Here is a 19,948-nt window from a genome sequence, read left to right on the forward strand (position 1 = left end):
CCCACCCTTGTCTGAATGATTTATAAATATATACACCATATCTATCAGAATTCGCTTTAAGAGCAAAACCCTTTCATATCTTCAGTAGCCAGAGTTTTTAAGACACTATCACAATTCCACACACGTGCAGAGATGCTGCTCGTTTTCTTCTTTTCTTTACAACATGCACATGTTAAAGTCAGTTCCCTCTAAAAATAATTAAAAAACATGACAAATACATTTAACGCTCGGTTAAAAATCAAAACTAGCATTAAAACATGGTTGGGGGGAACAGGATCAAATGAAAATGAACGTTGAGCAATTAGGGGGGGGGGGGAAACAAAAGAAAAATAATTACACGATAAACACACACATGGATATAATTCCAATTATATATAATGCTTTTTTTTAAAAAAAAAAGAACACTATCAATTAAAAAGAAGAAAAAAAAAACTCTTTGCATGTCCTTCTGGCGAATAAAAATGCTTCTTGGTATAATAACATCATCTTCTCCGCAAAAACAAAAAAAAGCGAGACGAGAGCGAGAGCACAAACGCTGTCTCCTCTCTTCCTTCGAAGTAAGAGCACCTTTTATTGTAATTATTATTCTTTTATATATATATAAACGTTCTTTCCTTTTTTTCAATTCCCTTTCTTGCGCTACCAGTTGGCCATGCCTGGCTTGTTCAGCGTCATGAAGTAAATCTGACACGAAGAACCTCCTTTGGCTGACGAGAAAAATACCTGGGGGTAAAATAAAGGCAAAAGAATCTTAATGAATTTGCATAGCACGAAATGAATACAAAAGCCACAACCGGAAAATTACCCATCAAGGTGGTTGAGAAAAAAATGCTGTAACAAATGTGGATGTCAAATATAACCAAAATTACAGTAACCCAATATAAAAACATACAGGGTGTTTCAAAAAGAATCACAACTATTCAGCTTTTAATTCGTTTTGATCGAATAATGTATAGGTAGAAAGAGGGAAATCTCCAGTTTCACGCAGTTGCCGACAGGTAGCGCTAACGCTCTTCCTTCGGCCGCTACTTCAGTGTTTCCCAAGATGGCGACTGCACAATAGAAATTCTTCGGTCTTCTAAGCTTCGTGAAGTGTGAGTCCGTAACAACTGTTCATCGTACTTTTTGTCAACAAAATGCTTAGCTCTTCTCTGCATCTCTTCAACCAAGTCTATGGTCCCTATCTACGTATGGTCTCCAAAACCTTATGGCATACTCCAGTTCAGGATGAACTAAGCCTCAAAAAAAGTGGAAGAATGACTTTAGAAGAACGTGACGAGATATTTTTAAGAACCAAGTATTCTATCGCTTTTTTGACCACCGCTGAACAATGTTCCAGAAACCTAAGCTGCTCATCAATGAGAATTCCCAAATCAGTGACCCTAGCTGTAAGCAGGATAGTAGTACCATTCAACTCGTAAGTGAAACGTGGGTTTTTTGAACCAAACTGGGTGCAAAGAACGATGGATAAAATGCTCATTAGATTGACGCAATTTTTTATTGAAGTACAATTTAGCAATATTGTAATATTTACCTGGTGAGACAAAGCTCACCACCCCACATCTGAAAACAAAAAGCATTTCTTATGGAAGTGCTCAATGTGTTGGCTGGTAGTCAGTTACCTTGTCGTTTCTCTCGCAGAGAAACTTCAGCTTCTGAGCTTTCTTGTGCATGAAGACGCCGTCCAAGTGTCCAGTTTCAACATTTCGAATTTCTATTGCCTTGTTGCCCCATCCCATTATTTGGCCCGTTCCTATGTACGCTGAAATGAAATGAATAAACAAATCAGAATAATTCCTTTCAATAATATCATGCAAGGTGATGATTAAGGAAATAATGAACGCGTGTATGTCAAAAACTATGTAATACAGTCGATCCTGCTTATAACGTTTTCCCACTTAATACGATTTATTTACGTGGGTCTCGACTAACTATATATCTATAATTCTAGTCAAGATTTCCCGTTTAAAGCATTTTCCCGCTTATGTTTTTTTTATGACAGTTTTTTTTGGAAAACGTTATAAACTGGATTGACTATACATGAGAAAATGAAAGGGAGCCACATGATGTAACAAGGGGAAAAGAGCATGATTATGTCAGAGGTACCATTACACATTCTAAAACTTCGACAAGATACAGCCGATTCCTGTTTTAACGAATACCATTACAGCAAAAAATCTTGTTTTAACAAAAAATTTTCTAATCCCCCAGATAAGTTTACATAGGACCTATGTAAAAATTGGGGATTCTTTTATAATGAAATGATTTCTCTAGTCTCTTGGCATTCGTTATAACAGGATTCAACTGTATTTTCAAAACCGGACCAGCACTGTCATAGTTATCAACCATGTGTTTGAGCTTGAACAATTGAAATTTTGGGCGAATTGTAAGTTCTTTTGTAAAGGCAAGTTAATACATCTTCTTTCACAACAAAATCTGATTGTGCAATTCTTTTTTTTTTTCTAATAGCTGTAATAAGTAGGGCCGATCCGATTAATCAGGTCACAGAATCTATCAATGGTTAATCTCAGTTTGGAGTTTGTAGAATTTAACCTGATCTATTTGACAAAATCAATTGGATGTCTTAAATTATGTTCTCGTGCACAATATCTCAGATAATTGATCATATTTGAATCAATTATTTGGAACAAGTCGATTCAACAAAAACTAGTGATACCATAATTTCAGTTTCAGATTGAGTCCGATGGGAGTTTTGAAAGACAAGGCCAAAATTTATTGTCTCCACTGTGAAAAGCGCGGTTTTCGTGTTCGGGAAGCATCACTGCCCCCACCCCCTCCTCCCGATAGCATTTGCTATGATAAAGCAACAGTATGAAGATAAAAGTTTTGAAATCAGTGACACACCTAAAATAACCAATTGATCCGAGTAAAAAATTCCAGGATTTGATGAATATGTTCGTTTCAAGCAAGTGGGCGGTCTCAATTCTCAACCCTTTACAGATTCTCGAAGGTCCATGAAAACAACCTGTTATGCTTTTTGAAATGAACTCATCCAAACGTTTACTGCTCACCTAACACCTTCATACTGTCTCACCAGTCCAATACTGTATTGTTATAAATAGAGTCTGGAAGTTCAGGCAAAATGCCATAAATGCCTTTTTTTTGCCTCCTTTCAAAGTCTTTGGTAAATATGATTTTTTTTTGAAATTTTCTGCAATAAATGCCTATTTTAAAAATTATTAGTGGATTTCAGAGGCCACAAAACTGTAAAACTTGGATATTTTGAGCACTGAGAACAAAATAATTGCTTTTTTAAAATTTCCCAATTCTCTCAGTACTAATTATCATCAGAAAGGCCCCCCCCCACACCTTCCAGCCTGATTTAAACACGAATAAGTGATCTGAGAGATCAATGCTGCCATGCATAAACTTTGCTTTGACCGGATGGTGCCAGACATGAATGATTTTGTTTCAGATGAACGCAACCCGAATAGAAAAGAAAAGGGAAAATTAAAAATTTGTTTCTCCACATGCTTCACATAACAATTCTCGCTAAGGCATCGGACTGCATTGTATATGTAGAGCTGACCAATGACTATCCCAAGAGGTCATCAGTCGACGTCATGGCACACACAAGCGGGGTAGGAGCAGACAGGGCTATGGGGCCCATGTTGTTCTGACTTGGTTATTTTTTTACACCATAAATGCACTGCATTGAATATTGAAGGACCGAGTTGCTGCTCCGCCGCTTCCAAGATTGTGGAATTGTGACTCCCGCTTTGCATCATCAAAACTTGAGGCGGTACTCTCTTGCTTTTGAAAACAGAACGGTATGCGATCCCATAAGGATTATTTTCAGCAGAGCAAAAATTTGTCCAGCAGTCGTTCCTAGTTTTCTTAACCTTCTTTACATATTCTGCTCTAGCCTTTTTGTAAATCGTATGGGTCTCACCCTTGAACTTACCTTTAGCCTTGAGAAATTTTCTCTCCAAGGCTCGAACCCTCTTTCTATGAATGGCTAAGTCCTGTGTCCACCAGTTGGGAAGTTTTTCGTTATGTTTTTGAGCACGTCCCAGTATATTTACGCAAGCAGACTGCAACACTTCCATAAAGATGTCCACAGTTGCATTGAGGTCTTCTTCCGTGTGTGTCATACGCAGCTGCTGTGCAAAATCGGTTAACATTGGCCTGGTGTGTGTCTTGAGCCTGATTAATCTCAGTGTGGTCGTCCTATAACGCCATTGCAGTTGAGATTGACATTCTATATGCAGGTCCAAATGAATATACCGATGCGAGCTGTGCGAATCCTCGTTTCCTACTGACCAGGCTGTGTGAGCAAATAATTCTTCAGACGAGGTAAACGTGAGATCCGGCCATCCTTTTGTACCAAAAAGTTCGTAAGTAGGTTTTGTTTGGCCAGCGTTAAATAGGTGCATGCCGTGACCACTGAGAAATTCTTGTAATTTCCAGCCTCTGGCATCTGTAGTTTTGTAGCTCCACAATGACGAATGACAGTTAATATCGGTAGCAAACATCTTCTCTTTAGCAGTAGATGATAGATGTATTTCTTCTAGTTCTTGTAGTACCCCATCTAAACCCTCGTAGGGAGAAGCATAGGCACTCACAAAGATTATTTCTCTCTGTCGAAGGCTAAGCTGTATGGCAACAAGTTGTTTACCTATACGATAAGTTGCTGGATGCACCCGCGAAGAAGAAGCTATAATTGCACTTTTAGAATCTTGTGAACTCCATATAGTCCATTGTTGTGGCCAGCCACGGAGAGCACCGCGATTAACCCACGGCTCCTGCACCAACAGTAGATCAATCTTGTGTTCTATTGCATAGGTCACCAAATGAAAAGTACAGTTCCTAGATCTGTCCATGTTAATCTGAATTAGACGCAAGGGCGCCTCCCCTTCTAATAGGTTTACGTCAATTTTAAATGCACTGCAAACAACCACGGTTATTTATTTTGCATACATATTTAGAATTCGATTAAATTGACAAGAGTCGCCCTGAATGGTGAGAGACAGATGCGGCCACACAGCAAAAAGTTAAAATTTTCTACAACAGAACAAGGTAGCTATGTTTCAACTATAGAAATGGTAATGATTATTCCAAATTATTCGCAACTCAAAGGAGCCCCAAATAATCATTTTCTCCACTGGCTCTGCGTCTGGTGATGATGGCCCTATAACTAACCTAATCCTGAGGGTCTAGTAACATTTTATTTTGGGCTTGAAATTAGTTTAACTTGCATAATAATGTGATTATTGTAAACCAAAGCAGTAGAGGGTTTAAATGCAACCGATTTTTTAGCTAGTTTTTGGACCCTCATAATACCTTTGTTTTAGTTACTTTCTTCTTCCTTCCAAAAATTATAAATGCCTGTTTTTAGTGCCTACTTTAGGCATTTTTAGTGCCTTTTTGCCTGCCTATTTCGAGCATTTTTAGTGCCTAAACTTCAAGGCTCTAGTTATAAACAGCAGTGAGCTTCATTGTGAAGCTTGAGTGGAGCTTTTGAAATCCAATTGATGGGAGATCTACACTTGTCTTTCTCGTTCCCGCTCATGATGAGAGTTGTCAATCATCTCTCCCCTGCCCTTTCACAATAATCTCATATACACCCACCTCGGCTATCTCTGGCCATTTTGGCCGTTTACTTATAAATCTGTCTGCGGCCATTAACTAACACGCACCGCACACACACAAAAGGGGTTAATTTAATTCCTTTTACCAAAAGCTGTAATAGGTGAGATATGACGATCTTAATCTAAAAAAGTTAAAAAATCATTTTCAAAACAAAAAAGAAGTTGACGTGCAAGGTTTTCATTATAAGGTGGCTATTGGCTATTCAATTATTTGGTTAGCATTTCGAAATAGCCGATGGTCTAGTAAAAACTTGTGATGGGCCAGTTAAAAATTTTAATTGATACCCAGCCTTAGTAATAGCACACGTTTACTCACCCACAGACGTCGGCATCTCTCCCCACTGAAGAACAATGTTCTTGCTGACTTTTCCATACGTATTCACATACACACCTTCATCTGAAATGATTTGAGACAAAAAAAAAAAATTTGCAAAACATGTTCGATGCTTGTACGAAGAAACTATTGAATCTACATATATAAAATTTGATTTTCTTGATGTGTGTGTGTTCTCTATACAGATCTACAATTTTAGACTAATCGTTGTCAAATTTTGCAGGACCCAAATTGAACGATACAGACTACTCTAAAAGTTCGTCAGAGCTAGGCAAATGCCAGAAATCTGTAAAAATCTGTCAGTCAACATTGGTTTCTGAGCCTCTATAATGACTTTCAGAATGTATACTTTGGGTTTCTGGCGATGCGTTTTAGACATGCATTTGCTATTTTACAATGGTTTGTAACTTGTTTAATGCTGCCAATATTATATATAATAGTCTATTCCTTCATAATGCTTTGCCACTTTTTCAATCCTCCCAGTAATTGAAGAAAACCTGGGCAGCAAAAGGTATTATGGCTAGAGGACAATATTTTATGAAAAATGTCTGGTTCATTCAGTGCACCATTCAGCCAAATTCGAGTGTTTGAAATGAACCCCCCCCCCCCCCGCCTCACTATGACAAATTTCCCTTTTGGTAATTATTTATTGCACAAGTTGACTAGCTCGTATAAGAAGGCCCATTGTAAGACTAAGAGCCACTAGTAAGATTAAAGAACATCCAAGAAACAAACAAAAGATCTTGATTTTATACTCACTGTCATAACACAGAAGCAACTGCAACCCCTTGGAGTTCGGAAGAGTGACTATAGTGTGAGGAACAATTGGACCCTGCGACTGTAAATAAAAATGACTAATTAATCAATGCTGATTCAACATGATATCAAATCAGGTTATCATCCAAACTAGAACGTAAAAGTGCAAGCGCAGCTCTAACTGCATAGAAAGAAAGCGAGAAAAAATGACTATATACCAAAAAGAAGTTGTGAAACATCAATCAAGGCTGAAAGAAAACAGGTTCATTAGCACGAAATCTTGAGTGATGGACAGGAAGACCTTAACGAAAATGCTATTTCATTCGACAACGGGCATTTTCAGCTAAACAGCTTTGCACACGCACTTCTCAGCTGCACCTATCAAAGCCCCTAATGCAACACATGCCAACTCAATTGCCCTTATGCGATAGAACAAAGCTTGCATGTGATTCACACAAAACAACAAAAAATACTAGCAAAAGTAATTTCTGAGAAACTTTGCTTCCAAATCCTTTGCTTGGTACCATTGCAATGGCAGCAAAGATTTAAAAGTTTTGTACGCCATTTTAAAATCGTATCAGCCTGGAGCTTGTGCGATGTGCAGCTTTCAGGAGCAAGAAACAGTACACTAATGCAAAGCTCTAACAGAACATGCTGATGCCCGCATTACTGTAAATAAAAACATACCCTGTCGTGAAACTGTCCACAGAAGGCATGCAAAAGAGAGGCACGTTAATGATAAATTATGTATAATGTGGTCAGAGTTCTGAAGATTTGATGCGATAAAATTGGAAAAAGTCTTAAAAATATCTTAATTTAATACAAAGTGTGTGTAAAACTTGGTAGTCATCTTAAAAATAGGGATGTGTTACCAGGACCACAACGAGATGCTTGGTCACCCGGGGCAAGCACGCATTTTGACGCCCCCCCCCCCTTGTAATGTTGAAGAAGAGGTTTCAGAATGAAATTTGCGCCCCCCTCGGGTCTAGCGCCTGGGGCACAAGACCTGCCTGCTCCCCCCTAGTTGCGGCCCTGCGTGTCACAGAAGGAAGATGCATTTCTCAGCCATCTTTCAACGGGCTATTTGTATCCGACAAGCTATGCACATTTATATATTCAATGTTATGAATCAAACACTAATCAAATTTTATTGAGGGCACAGCAGAAATCATTATGGCGTAAATACTTCTTGGGGATAAATAAATATGTTTTATTAAAAGATTTTTTAAATTATATAGGGCGATTCAAAAATAATCTCATCGGGTTTTAAAAAAATATAACTTGAAACATATAAATTGGACTGTTTAACAGTAAACGGGTTATGAAGAAGCAAAGGTAAAATTTTTATCCCGCACATTCGATATTCCAAAAGTGTTTTATATTTTTGAATGTGCGACATCAACTTTGCTCATTTCAGTGCAACAAGCGTACCGGAAAAAGTATGAAGCACTGTCGCCATCCCACCAGACAAGCCTTTGTCTTCTGACCTTTTACCATTTGTGACCTTTTCTCCTTTGGGGTTTCATTAAAGATGCCGAGTATGAACCCCTCCACAGCCAGCCACTTTGAATGAACTGAATTACTGAATTATCACCGCTTTTATGAGCATCAATAGGCTACTGAAGTGCTGCATCAAGGATAAATTAAACTACAGTGTATATGCGTGTCGCATAATGCAAGGATGGCACATAGAATGCTTATTAATAGTGGAAAAAAAACTTGAAATGTGCTGCTCTTACGAAGTATTATCCATCTCACTATCTGTAATACTTTTTAAAATATATTACTTTGAAATCCGATGATTATTTTTGAATCACCCTGCATATCAATATCACTTCAAATATTCAAATTTTATGCTTTAAACTTGAGATAAAAACGTGAAGATCTCTAACAAGGAAAGGGGTCCCAAGATGATGTCTTCAAAAAACTGTCACTGATTCCACCCATTTAAATATGCATAAAAATATAAGAAATTTTGGTGGAATAATTACGAGTCCCTCACAAAAAAAAATAAATAAATGCAGTCAATTCTCGATAGTTGAATTACAATAACTTTGAATATCTGTTTAAGTTGAGAAGTTTTCTCTCTGCTGCAGGAAGTTCAATATTATTTTAGTGTTAAAATGTTTCTCTGAATCGCAGTTTTTGGGTACGAGATGAATTTTAAAAAATTGCATTTGCTCTCTTATTGATGAATTGAAGGTGCGTGGAACGCAACTCAAGGAACTTCTTCCTCTCCCTTCTACTCCAGTTTTGTTTTCAATATACACTGGCCAGTGACGATGAACTTGGTTATCTGTGCTTGCAAATCTTTTATCGTATGTCTGGTTTTTGTCGAAATCACCATTTTGCTTTCGTCCAGTTCCAAGTGGAATCAGTGTTCAAAGGTCAGTACAAATTTTGTCTCTGCTTAGATTTTTTTGAAAATTTAGAAGTGAAAGTTGAAAGTTTTAGATTTGAAAGTAAAAAGAAAAAATTACCCATGAAATAGGAAGAAATCTAAATCTCAAGAAAAAGTTCGAAAGGTGGAAAGTAAATCTTAAAAATATGAGGACATTATTACGAGAAATACAGTCGTCCTTCACTTTATGTGATTAATTGGTTCTAGAAAATGATCGTGTAACAGGAAATCTCATAAATATCAGTTGCGCGTAATGCGGATACGATAGGGAAGTTTTCTTCAGAAGTAAAAGAAAAAATAAACAAACCCAACTTCCAGCAGCAAAATAATTTTATATTTTCAATGAATTATTCAAACTCTAAAATTAAAAAAAACATGATCCCATGAATAGGGATCAGCATCCGTCCCCGGAATTTGTTAATGTTAGGTTAGCGGATGTCCATGCCCAAACAGGGATTCGAACCCAGACCTGCACAGTGAGTAGCTAGTTCCCTAACCACTCGACTGCCAAGCAGCCAATTTGGGAATATGAATACATTTAATTAATAATCTTTCCTGGGCATCTTTTTCTCAGCCACCTCGTTGGGAATTCTGCATGTTGTGGCGTTGTGTGAGTGTATTTGTACTTCTGTCTTCACTACTTCACATTGATTCTAGTGAATTTGGATGTTTTCTTTCCTGAAGAGCCTGGTATGATAGACTGATAACATTTTTTTTAATGAAAGAAGTCTAGATTCAGCTGCGAAGCAGTATTCTTCGTCTCTATAAAAACTTTAGGAGCAAAAGCTAGAGAACTACAAATATCCCTCTCACAAATATGACAATTCCAGAATCATTAGGATAGTTATCTTCGATTGAAATTCTGATAGCAATGCTGATGTGTTACCAGAAGTTGGTCGTTAGTAAGATCTGGTGAGATATATGGAAGAAATGTTCTTTCAAATCTATGTCTCATTTACATGAACAAATCTATTTTGAGGACAATACCTTGAGACCCTTTCCTAGTAAGAAACCTTTCTCCGATGAATAGGACTAAATTAACAAACTAGAATAAATCTAAAATTTTTTTTCATAATTTACAAAATGAAACACATCAAAATTCTAGAAAAACATTGCATGTCAATTTTTTGTTTCGCCTGAATCAAAAAGCATGTGCAAATATTTTTAAAAGAGTCTTAAAAGAGAATCGTCTTACATGCGCAGGAATATAAATATCATAAACTGCACCGGAATCCAAATCGACGGCATGGAAACCCTCAGCGGAACCATAGACTACTTTGAGACGAACGCCTTCCTCGATGGTCATGTCCACCAGAAGAGGTCGATGAGCAAGGTCTGGGAAAGACTTGAAAGCCATGAACTTGTGGTAAGGCTTGGGTGCCCAGGCGTAAATCTCTATACTCTCCTTGAGGGCGATCACAAGAAACTTTATTCTTTCGTATTTGACTGGAATACAAAAAAGCGGGAATCATAAATTTCTGCAATATAAAATATAGAAAGCATGAAACATTCTACAGCTATTTCCGATGTGCGCTGAAGATACAGACTACTTCTTTCACCCAAAAATTGTGGGGGAAAAAAGGGGATGGTAAAGACCAATGAATGTGCAGACTCACCTATGCGAAAATGAACAGCACCCTGTAAGTCTCCAACATTTATCCATCCTGTCCGTTTCTCAACCTGAAATGTTGTATTAAGCAAATAAAATACAGGTTTTCTCCTATGAAGCTCATATATGTGTATGTTATTGCCAAAGACTGAAATGGCTAGAGATCCTCTGGCCCAAGTTTGATGTAAGATGGTCTGGTAGGTGATTGGTCCATTTTTTTTTTATCGGCAACGTGTAATACATGGCTATACATAGTAGCTGTACTGAATTAGCTCCATGTGACGAAAAAGAGTAATTTGAGAAAAATAATAATATAGCAATAGCTCTTACTGTCAAATTTGAGGAAAAAATGCTTATCGCATTGTCACTGAGATGGTTTTGTTCGTTGATATGCGAGAAGAAAGCCAACATTACAAGATTGTTAAGGTTGTTAGGAATTAGGTATAAACATAAACAATGTAAACTGTTGCCACTCACCCCATCAGTCCTGAGAATTTTGCTCTTCAGCCAAGACAGATAATACACCCTGACTCTGCATTTCTTCCCGGACACAGTGACAAGAATATTTTGGCCCTCTAGAACTTCCATCTGCTGGAACTTCCGTCTGGATATTAGCTGATAAACTTTGCCCTGTCCGCTCCGATCCAGTAACATAAGACCGTTCTCAGTTCCTATCAGCAGATTGACTCCTGAAAACAAAAGAACAAAATCAAATCAACCGTGATCGCACAACCCACGACCAATACAGATATTTTATTTAGGAAATTGATTACAATCATCGCTGCGACAGAAAATCATATTTTTTAACATATCAACAGCCACCGTTTAAAAGTACAGACGAAAAGAAATTTCACAATCGGTAAATACCAGTAAAAATTTCAAAAGAGAGAAACATACTTACCCCATAGAGCAGCACACAGTATCTCCGAATTGAATCGTTTTTTGTACTTGCGAATCTCTGGTGTATCGGCTGAAGATTCATGAGATGTTGGCGTAACGTTCACGTTGACATGACTCTCTCTCCTTGGCGAAGGAGACGGGCCAGTCCCGCCAGCTCCAAAACCAAACGTCAAAAACGACCTCTGCTTATGCTGAAGTTGTGGTGGCGCTTTATTAATCGCTTGCCGGTACTGGAGAAAAAATATACATCATCAGATTGAAAATACATTCAGTTAAAAAATAAACCTGACAAGAGGTTTACATAAAATTGGCATTTCACCTCGTCAGATATCGTCTGATCCTGTGACCTGTGCTGAGGCGATGACTGCTGCCCGGTGGCATGTTGCTGTAAGAGATCAGGAAGCACACCGATTGAGCGTGTCCCAGACATTCCTATGTTCCCCGGCGAGCTCTGAGACGTCTCCATTCTTTGACTGTTACCTCTACTACTATTCTCGACTGATGAAACACTCCTTTCACTCCTTTCTTTATCACCCTGAATGAATAAATAGTCTTATTTACAGGATTTACCTTTACAGCCTAAAATTTTGGTCAGACAGCGACGCATTTTCGCTTTGTATAACTTATATTGGCATGTCTACAGGGTGAGCTTGATCAAATCTGCCAAATGAAAGGGGGGTGATATATTAGTCCACGTGGAACATTAAACACACAAGAGCAACCCTGCCCTATCTCTTACCGTTTCAGTCATGGTGGATAATGGAAGAATAAGTAATTCAGTCATTTGTTTGCAATACATTACTGAAATCAACGTGCATCGAAGTAGACATTCAACAAACATTTGGGATTGATGGCAACAGATTTTAGCGACAACTTTGAGTTCGAGAAAAAAAATCCTACAAGGCGTCACCACCTCTATCATGATGACGCTGATAGATTGAAGAAGTGCAAAATCAAACTGTCGCCAAAATCTGTAACAGAAAATTTTGAATGTTCCCAATTTCGATAGTGTATGACAAATAAAAAGCTAAACTACTGAACTAGAACACAGACACGGTATATCGTGGGCTCTTTTGAAGGCAGGTGGAATATCGACAAGTTTTTTGGTAAATATGACCGACTGTAGCTAGAAGGTTGTTTGTGAAATCGGCAGTTACAGATTTTGGCAATGTTTTGATTCTGCATTTCACTAATCTTTCAATGCTTGTAACTCGCCATTAAATTCAGCTATTCAGATCAAATGATGTCACCTTATAGGATTTGTTTCTTCTGCTCTTTCCAAGTCTTTCAGACCTAACACATTTCCCTCCCATTATCCATCATAACTCAACTCGAAAACGGTTAGAGATAGAGTGGGTTGCTACGGTGTTTTATGATCCACTTCCATTTGGTAGATTAGGTCAAGTTCAGCCTGTATGGCTTAATTTCATGTACATATTGCCAAATAATAATTATTTTCATCATTAATCAATAACACATCAATTTATACATATAATTTCTTATTTTCGAAAAATACCAAAATCCACGAACTTCCAGAATTTGAAGAATCCATAATCGTGTGTTCCAATCCCTCAAACATGTTCGTTTTAAATGGGTTTTTTGTTTCTATTCATACATCAAATTCCATAATGAGAGTTGTAGAGGTTTCCACACGGATATCTGAATTTTACACAGAAACTCTTTCATTACAAAAGTGATCCCCGCCTTCCTCCATCATCAACAGTTGTCTACCACAGTAAACTTTCCCCCGACTTCTTCTCGGTCGTAGGTCCTCGGCTATACCTCCACTACGATTTCAGGACGAAATAACTGGATTCTAGACTCCCAAAAGAGGAAAACAACACTTTATTTAATTCATTATCCAACACCTCCAACGAAACTGTCCAGTCTCTTCGGTACAAACTTTTACACTACTCCTCTTTTCGAATGTCTCAACTCGTTCTCGTTTCTCTCTCTCGCAACTCCTGTTTCTCCTCGGCCTTTTTCCAACTTCTTTTCTCCTGAACCTTACAACCACATATCCAAAGAAAAATTCTGTGACTTTCTCCTTGACTTATTTGATAACTGTGACAATTTAATACTCGTTATTTTGCAGAATAGATATTTTTCCTTGTAAAATGAAGTATTTCATTGAGATTCAATGCTGATCAACGATTGAAACCTTGCTGTGCCAAGGTTTTCTATTGTCTAAAAATAGAGATTATGGTGAAAATTCGAGAGATATAAGAATTGTTTGGGAGTCCGAGATAGGGTGGACATTAGAGAGCCTCCCGAGAAATCTAGAAGAGTTAAGTGCTTGAACTGGAGATGAATGAAATTTTTCCTCCCAGAAGTTAGTATTAAAAATTCAACTATACAATTTTAAAATAGGGAAATACAAAGCTGAAGTATACAAGTTGTATACTTCCAACGGCAGGTAAGAACAGACCTTGGCTTCACTTCTTGAGTGTTGCTGCAGCTGCTGTTGCTGACTCTTCTCTTTTCTGTGGGATTCCCCATTCTGACTCTGAGCTGAGGTAGTTAACGGGAAAGGAGCCGATGTCGCTTTGTACAGCTGCGACCGATGCCTCTGTTCAGCTTTGTTTTTGTTGAGGTCGAGACACTCTGAGGGATTAGAGTCTCGTCGCCTCTGATTCCTTTCGACGTTGTTGCTACTGTTACTACTCCTACGTTCCTTGTGCCTATCGTGCCCTTTACCCGAATGGTCATTTTCGCTTTTGCTACTGCGTCTATGGTCTTGCCTGTTTGAATGGTTCTACACGGGAGTAAAAAAATAAATAAAAGCAACATAACAAAACAAAATTAAAAGAAAAAAAGTAGGGTTTGAAAATAAATATAACAAAACAAAATAAAAAAACCAAAAAATGTAACAAAATTTCGTGCATTGGGGGAAAACTAAAATTGAATAAATTATATAATTGTAAACATAACTGTGATAACAAAAGTGTTGAAGCATAAGGATGTTTAAACTTATAACTCAGCTACCAACTTTGGACACATAGCAAGTTTTAGGGCAGATCCAAATTCCGTACAAAAATAAATATAAAAGGAATGTTTGAAAAACAATGTAGTGATTTTTCATGCGCAAAAGTACATTTGTGGGGATTTTTCCCTTTGCAAAAATGTGACATCATGTAAACCATTGCCAATCAGTGCCAAGTCGCCAATCATCACCAACCAGTTGGCTGAATTACCTGTAATTACTATCCTCAAACCAACTCAAGCCAACATAAAAATTGCCATTGAAAAATTGAAAATTTCGAATGCCAAAAAAACGGAATTGACGTTGGCTGTATGCTGATTTTGTATCCTCTCCCTGAAAATGAAATACTTTTTTAATTTGATGCAATGGCGACAATTTACATTTGCGACATCATTTCAGGGGTTAAAAATGAAATAGTATTTTTTTCAGATAAATTTCTTGGGAATAACTTTTTTTCCTAAGAGTCTGGGTTTTTTTTACAATCGCTGTCTAAATTCTGGAGTTGAGAATTTCTCTGGGGTCCGGGAGATCAAGTAGAAATACGGGAGACTTGGCAGCTATGTTGTAAGTAGTAGAAACAATTCCCCTCGCTCCTTCCTAGTTCGAAACACTACCCTAAAATCTATCGATAGCAATAATCTGTATGGCCAAACATTGATCATATCGGAACGGTAAATTTTCTTCACAAAACTTGACATGCCAAATGCTTTGCAAAATTTATTATAATATGGTTTTGAGCAGTCATGGCTAATTAGATATCTAAAGGAGAGATCGATAATACGTGACAAAAAATGAAAACATTAAATGATCACTCAGAAACAAGGGAAAAACTAATTAGACAGAAATAAAATAGATTATAACAAGTTATTAAGCATTCCACTGGAAATGTGCAACATGATTTTAGGTTCGACTGGCACATACCCTCCTCAAAACCAACGTCCTGTCATTATTATGCTCCTCTTCATCTGGCGTCGGGGGAAGAGGCCTGTTTGGAGCATGTCCCGTCGGTGCTGCACCTGCAAAAGAAATCATTGATACATCAGCCATTAACACCGGCGTTAATGTAAAAATAAGATGACGAGCGTGCTTGACACTGAATTTCAAACTCAAAAATGGAAATCAGAACTTACTCTCATGGTCGACCGAATTCCTCAGTCCATCACTATACACTTCAGCAGTCCTATTTGGAGGAATAAATCTTATCAACTAATTTTCAGATGTTAAAAATTCAAAATCTAATTCTTGTAAATTCGAGTAAAAAAAGTGGTATTTTTATACATAAATTTTAAACAGGCGATACAGTAAAACCTTGATTATCCGAAAATATTCGGGACAGGCTCAGGTCAGTGAATCGAACGTGCATCGATCTTGAGGTCTATCATTGTTTGTACCAAGAATACACAACCTTTCAAAGGCCAGATATGCACTATTGCTACTACTTGTGGGCCAGAAACTGGTATACGTAAGTTAGTTATCCATATTTACCAGAGTTTTACATGACATTCCTACAATGTTTTTGAATTAAATATAACATTTTCTTTCCAGCCAAAGCTTACTTGAATTTTTATTATACTGAGATCAAGGATCAAGATTTTCAAAACTTATAAATTATAATTATGAAAACTATCATGATTAATTGTAGTCTTATATAGTAATTTAGACTGACCATCATATTTCTTTGAAAAAAATACGGGAATTCAGATCCCAAATATGAGGGAATCGGGATAAAATCATCAATTGTGACCAAAATTTATGCTAAAAGTAAGCGAATTTTGAAAATTATTACTAAAATCGCCAAAAAAAAAAGAAGACAATGAAGAGAAATATCAGTGGATCGCAGTGGAATTGTAATGAATTCTACGCATTGCAAGTAAATCAAACTTAGATTGACTAATAAAAGTTAGTCAAACTTAGTTATAATGACCCCGGTTGTAATATCTTGACTATAATGTCAATAATTGGCAATCCGGACCAACTCCCATAGAGAAAACACCACAAACTTGGATATGATGACACATTTCTTTACTCCTTTTGCTACCGTTTTTTATATTCCCAAGAAAGTTCATCAGCCGATTAAAAGGATGTTGCTCGATGCCTAATGATTTAAAAAACAGATATACAAATACAAGGTCACAACATGCAAAATGCCCAACAAGGTGGCTGCATATAATACATGTTGGACATACCGACTAGATTCTCATTGACATGCAGGGCATTACCATACTTCCCTATTATTTTGTATTTTGAACTTTTGCTTACATAAAAATGTGCCATTTCTCAATGAAGCTTATTTTTAATCCTTAATTTTCACTAAAATCGGGGAATGAAGGTGATTTGCATAAGTTATAAATTGTGTCAATGAATATGACCAGATATTCATCTTACATATTTGCCATTGTCATGATTACAAGTTCCACTCGAAATATTAAATACAAGTTTATTAAAAGCGAAATACTCTGCAATCATATAGCCACTTCAAATAGATATTTTCTTTCCCACACTACAAATTCTATCATGCAGTCAAGTCCCTCAATCGCTGCTTACATGACATAAATTGCCAAGCCATAACATGTCCTGTTCTGATCCAAAACATCGTTTTGACTTTTAGTTTTTAATTTTTGGATCGAACGTAAAGTCGGTGCCTGCTTCAACCAATCAGAGGAGTACGACTCAGAACAGAGAAACCAAAAGTAAACTTTCTCGCCTCTTTTGGAAGAGGGAAAATCCCACACACTCGCACAATAAATATGTACCATTGGAGATGTAGTTAAGAGAGCTGAGGCACATTGTTTCAGGTGAGTGAGTTGTTTTTCATAGAGCTAGAGGCACTTGTGAGAAGGCTCGAAAACCGAGATAAGACCCCCCTTCCCCTAGATTGAATATGACGGTGCTATGAGAGACCATGTGTTTGTTTATTATTACAGTTAATTTGCGATGAATAAAATAGAAGATTAAATGTATTGTTCTGACTATCACTTTAATATTAAAAGTTTCTAATGTTTCATAACACCATTGATTCATTAATTGCACTGGGTAATTTTAATTAAATATGTTGTGACACGGCCCGCGACATGTAGAATTTGTTTTCCCTGTGGAATGCGTTTCAAATCACTGCACGCTTGCAGTAGCACAGAATTTCTCGGCAAGGGTTGTTTATGAGCGATATTTGGCGAGTTTGCCTAAATTTAACAATGTTTTTGTCACAAATGATATATATAGTGACATCTCACATTTATGACCCCCCCCCCCCCGCATCCTAAATTTTTCTCAATCAATCATGGTCATCCTTTTCGTGAAATAATTTCATGCAAAGCATTTCATTGCATCATATTACATTTTTCATCGAAAAAGATCTTGAAAACATCATTTTAACCAGGGCTGGTTCGCTTAATCAGATCCAGTTAATCCATCAATTGTTAATTGCAGTTAAAAATTTTAGCTGAGTTAATCTACTCGACCAACTGGATTAAAATTTGATTAAAGTTTTGACAAAATTTGACTAAACTAATTTTTGATGTCTTAAATTATGTTCCAATACATAACATTTTCCCTACACACAACACTTATTTTCATACACTTTTTCATCTCACAGTCAACACAAATTTCCCTTAGAAAAAATTTCCAATTAGAGATCCCAGCTTGTATGGAGCCGTATCCTTTACGGAGCAAACAAGGGCGCATTAATAAGACGCCCGTTACCTCATACAACAGTCCCATTTCAGTCAGTTAGTCAGACATAACATTTTAGATCAGTGACAATATTTAAAAATATTTGAATCAATGTATTAATCAAACTTTTCGTCATTGTGGGAGTACATGTCTATTTAATGAAAATTGGTAACACAGAAATTTCAGTTTCAAATTGAGTTTGATGTGTGTTTCAGAAGACAAGACCAAAGTTTATTGCCTGCACCACTATTACTAAACCATACATGTACCTCGTCCATATTCCTCCTGGGGAACCTGTAACGAATTGATACATGTTTTAATGTGTGTGTAGTGAAACCTGACATGAAGTTTGTTTCTCTGTAATGCTTGTTACGTGTAGTGTGCCACCATCTGCCACCAGTTTTTTCTAACTATGAGTGAAGTGTAATGATTGAATAATTGTATTGTTGTGGGCCTGCTGCTCTCTGTGGAGAGACTTTTCAATGGGAGATTGGCTCGCATTTGTGCCTCGAAGTTGGGAACCACAGGAGAAATCAACTTCAGCCGACCACCACTGCAGCGACGGTGGGCTTCTAACCCAGATACTCGCGATGAGAGTCAGTCACTATGACCACTCTACCACCACAGCGGCTATTGCCTGCACTGTTAAAACAACAGTTTTCATGTATTACATGTGTATTTTTGTCATCCATATTTTTGCAGACTTTTTTTTTCAGCCACTTCGTTTGGCCTGTTTACCTGTTGTGACCTTTGTATTTGGGAAACATCAGCTCCTCTCCCAAAAGTACTATCCGGCAAGAGTTTCTAGGAAAACAAGCAACACTGAAGATTGAAACAAACAAGTATGAAGATTGGAAGTAGTTTCGAAATCAGTTATTAACCTAAAATAACTAATTTAAATGATAAGATCCAAGTGAAGAAACTCCAAGATTTAACAAGTAACGTTCAGCATCTTAAATTGTTTCATGCGAGCAGCCTTGATTACTTTTAATTTATCCTTATATTTGTTTAAAACTAACGAATAGGCATATGAAATTAATAAAAAAATATTTTTATAGCAGCAGTTCATATTATATAGTTATGAAAAATATTTGATTAATCGATCAAAAATTTTTGATTAGCCAGTTAAAAATTTTAGTTGATTCCAAGCCCTAGTTTTAACGACAAATTTTCTCTCAGAGAACCTTTGATGTCCTTATAACTGTACTGAACAAAATTTCAAATCGATGATACAATCATGCACACTTGCATACAGATCATTTTACAGTTACTAAAAAGAATTACAAAACAACAAGAATGAGTTCATAAAGTCCTCGACTACACCCATAAGAAATATGAAATAAATAAGATGGTGAGCAATTTAACGTTAATCAATGCTGCCTTACCTGGGTACTCTACTTTCGACACAATTTTCGACGCCCCTTTAAAATTGAACGTGAAACAAAATAAGAAAAATAAATGAACATGGCAAAGAAATAAAAAAACAAATCAAAACAAATATGCGCAAAACAAAAATTAAACGATACAAGCATTAAAACAAATCTGAAATATGCAAATCAAAAACAAATTTCACCGAAAGATCTCAAAAAATGTGATATAAATAACTGGATATACATAAGCTGTAAAGGCAAAAAAATTAAAAAAAGAAAAATACATTGCAAATAATAATAAAAATCTAAAACAA

The 19,948-nt window shown here is 36.9% G+C and overlaps 1 protein-coding gene across 3 annotated transcripts in view; it reads right to left on the reverse strand.

Moving 5' to 3' along the window:
• Positions 1–494: 494 nt before the first annotated feature.
• The window catches only part of LOC149067803 (serine/threonine-protein kinase mig-15-like), an 84,697-nt gene continuing 65,243 nt past the window's right edge, over positions 495–19,948 (reverse strand). The window contains exons 17-29 of one of the 3 annotated variants that reach the window (XM_089252230.1): positions 19,650–19,685; positions 15,726–15,775; positions 15,517–15,611; positions 14,041–14,367; positions 11,932–12,147; positions 11,614–11,842; positions 11,190–11,401; positions 10,720–10,783; positions 10,299–10,549; positions 6,706–6,784; positions 5,929–6,009; positions 1,623–1,762; positions 495–723 (exon numbers count right to left, since the gene is read on the reverse strand). In XM_089252230.1, the coding sequence (XP_089108356.1) occupies positions 640–723; positions 1,623–1,762; positions 5,929–6,009; positions 6,706–6,784; positions 10,299–10,549; positions 10,720–10,783; positions 11,190–11,401; positions 11,614–11,842; positions 11,932–12,147; positions 14,041–14,367; positions 15,517–15,611; positions 15,726–15,775; positions 19,650–19,685 (1,864 nt within the window). In that variant the 3' untranslated portion in view covers positions 495–639. The remainder of the gene's footprint in view (positions 724–1,622; positions 1,763–5,928; positions 6,010–6,705; positions 6,785–10,298; positions 10,550–10,719; positions 10,784–11,189; positions 11,402–11,613; positions 11,843–11,931; positions 12,148–14,040; positions 14,368–15,516; positions 15,612–15,725; positions 15,776–19,649; positions 19,686–19,948) is intronic. The other 2 variants (XM_089252233.1, XM_089252231.1) reach the window with 2 other exon arrangements.

The sequence above is a fragment of the Pholcus phalangioides genome, unplaced genomic scaffold (assembly GCF_987345545.1).
Source record: "Pholcus phalangioides strain wild (caught in Gottingen) unplaced genomic scaffold, Ppha-v1.0 ptg000028l_1, whole genome shotgun sequence".
NCBI lineage: Eukaryota > Metazoa > Arthropoda > Arachnida > Araneae > Pholcidae > Pholcus > Pholcus phalangioides.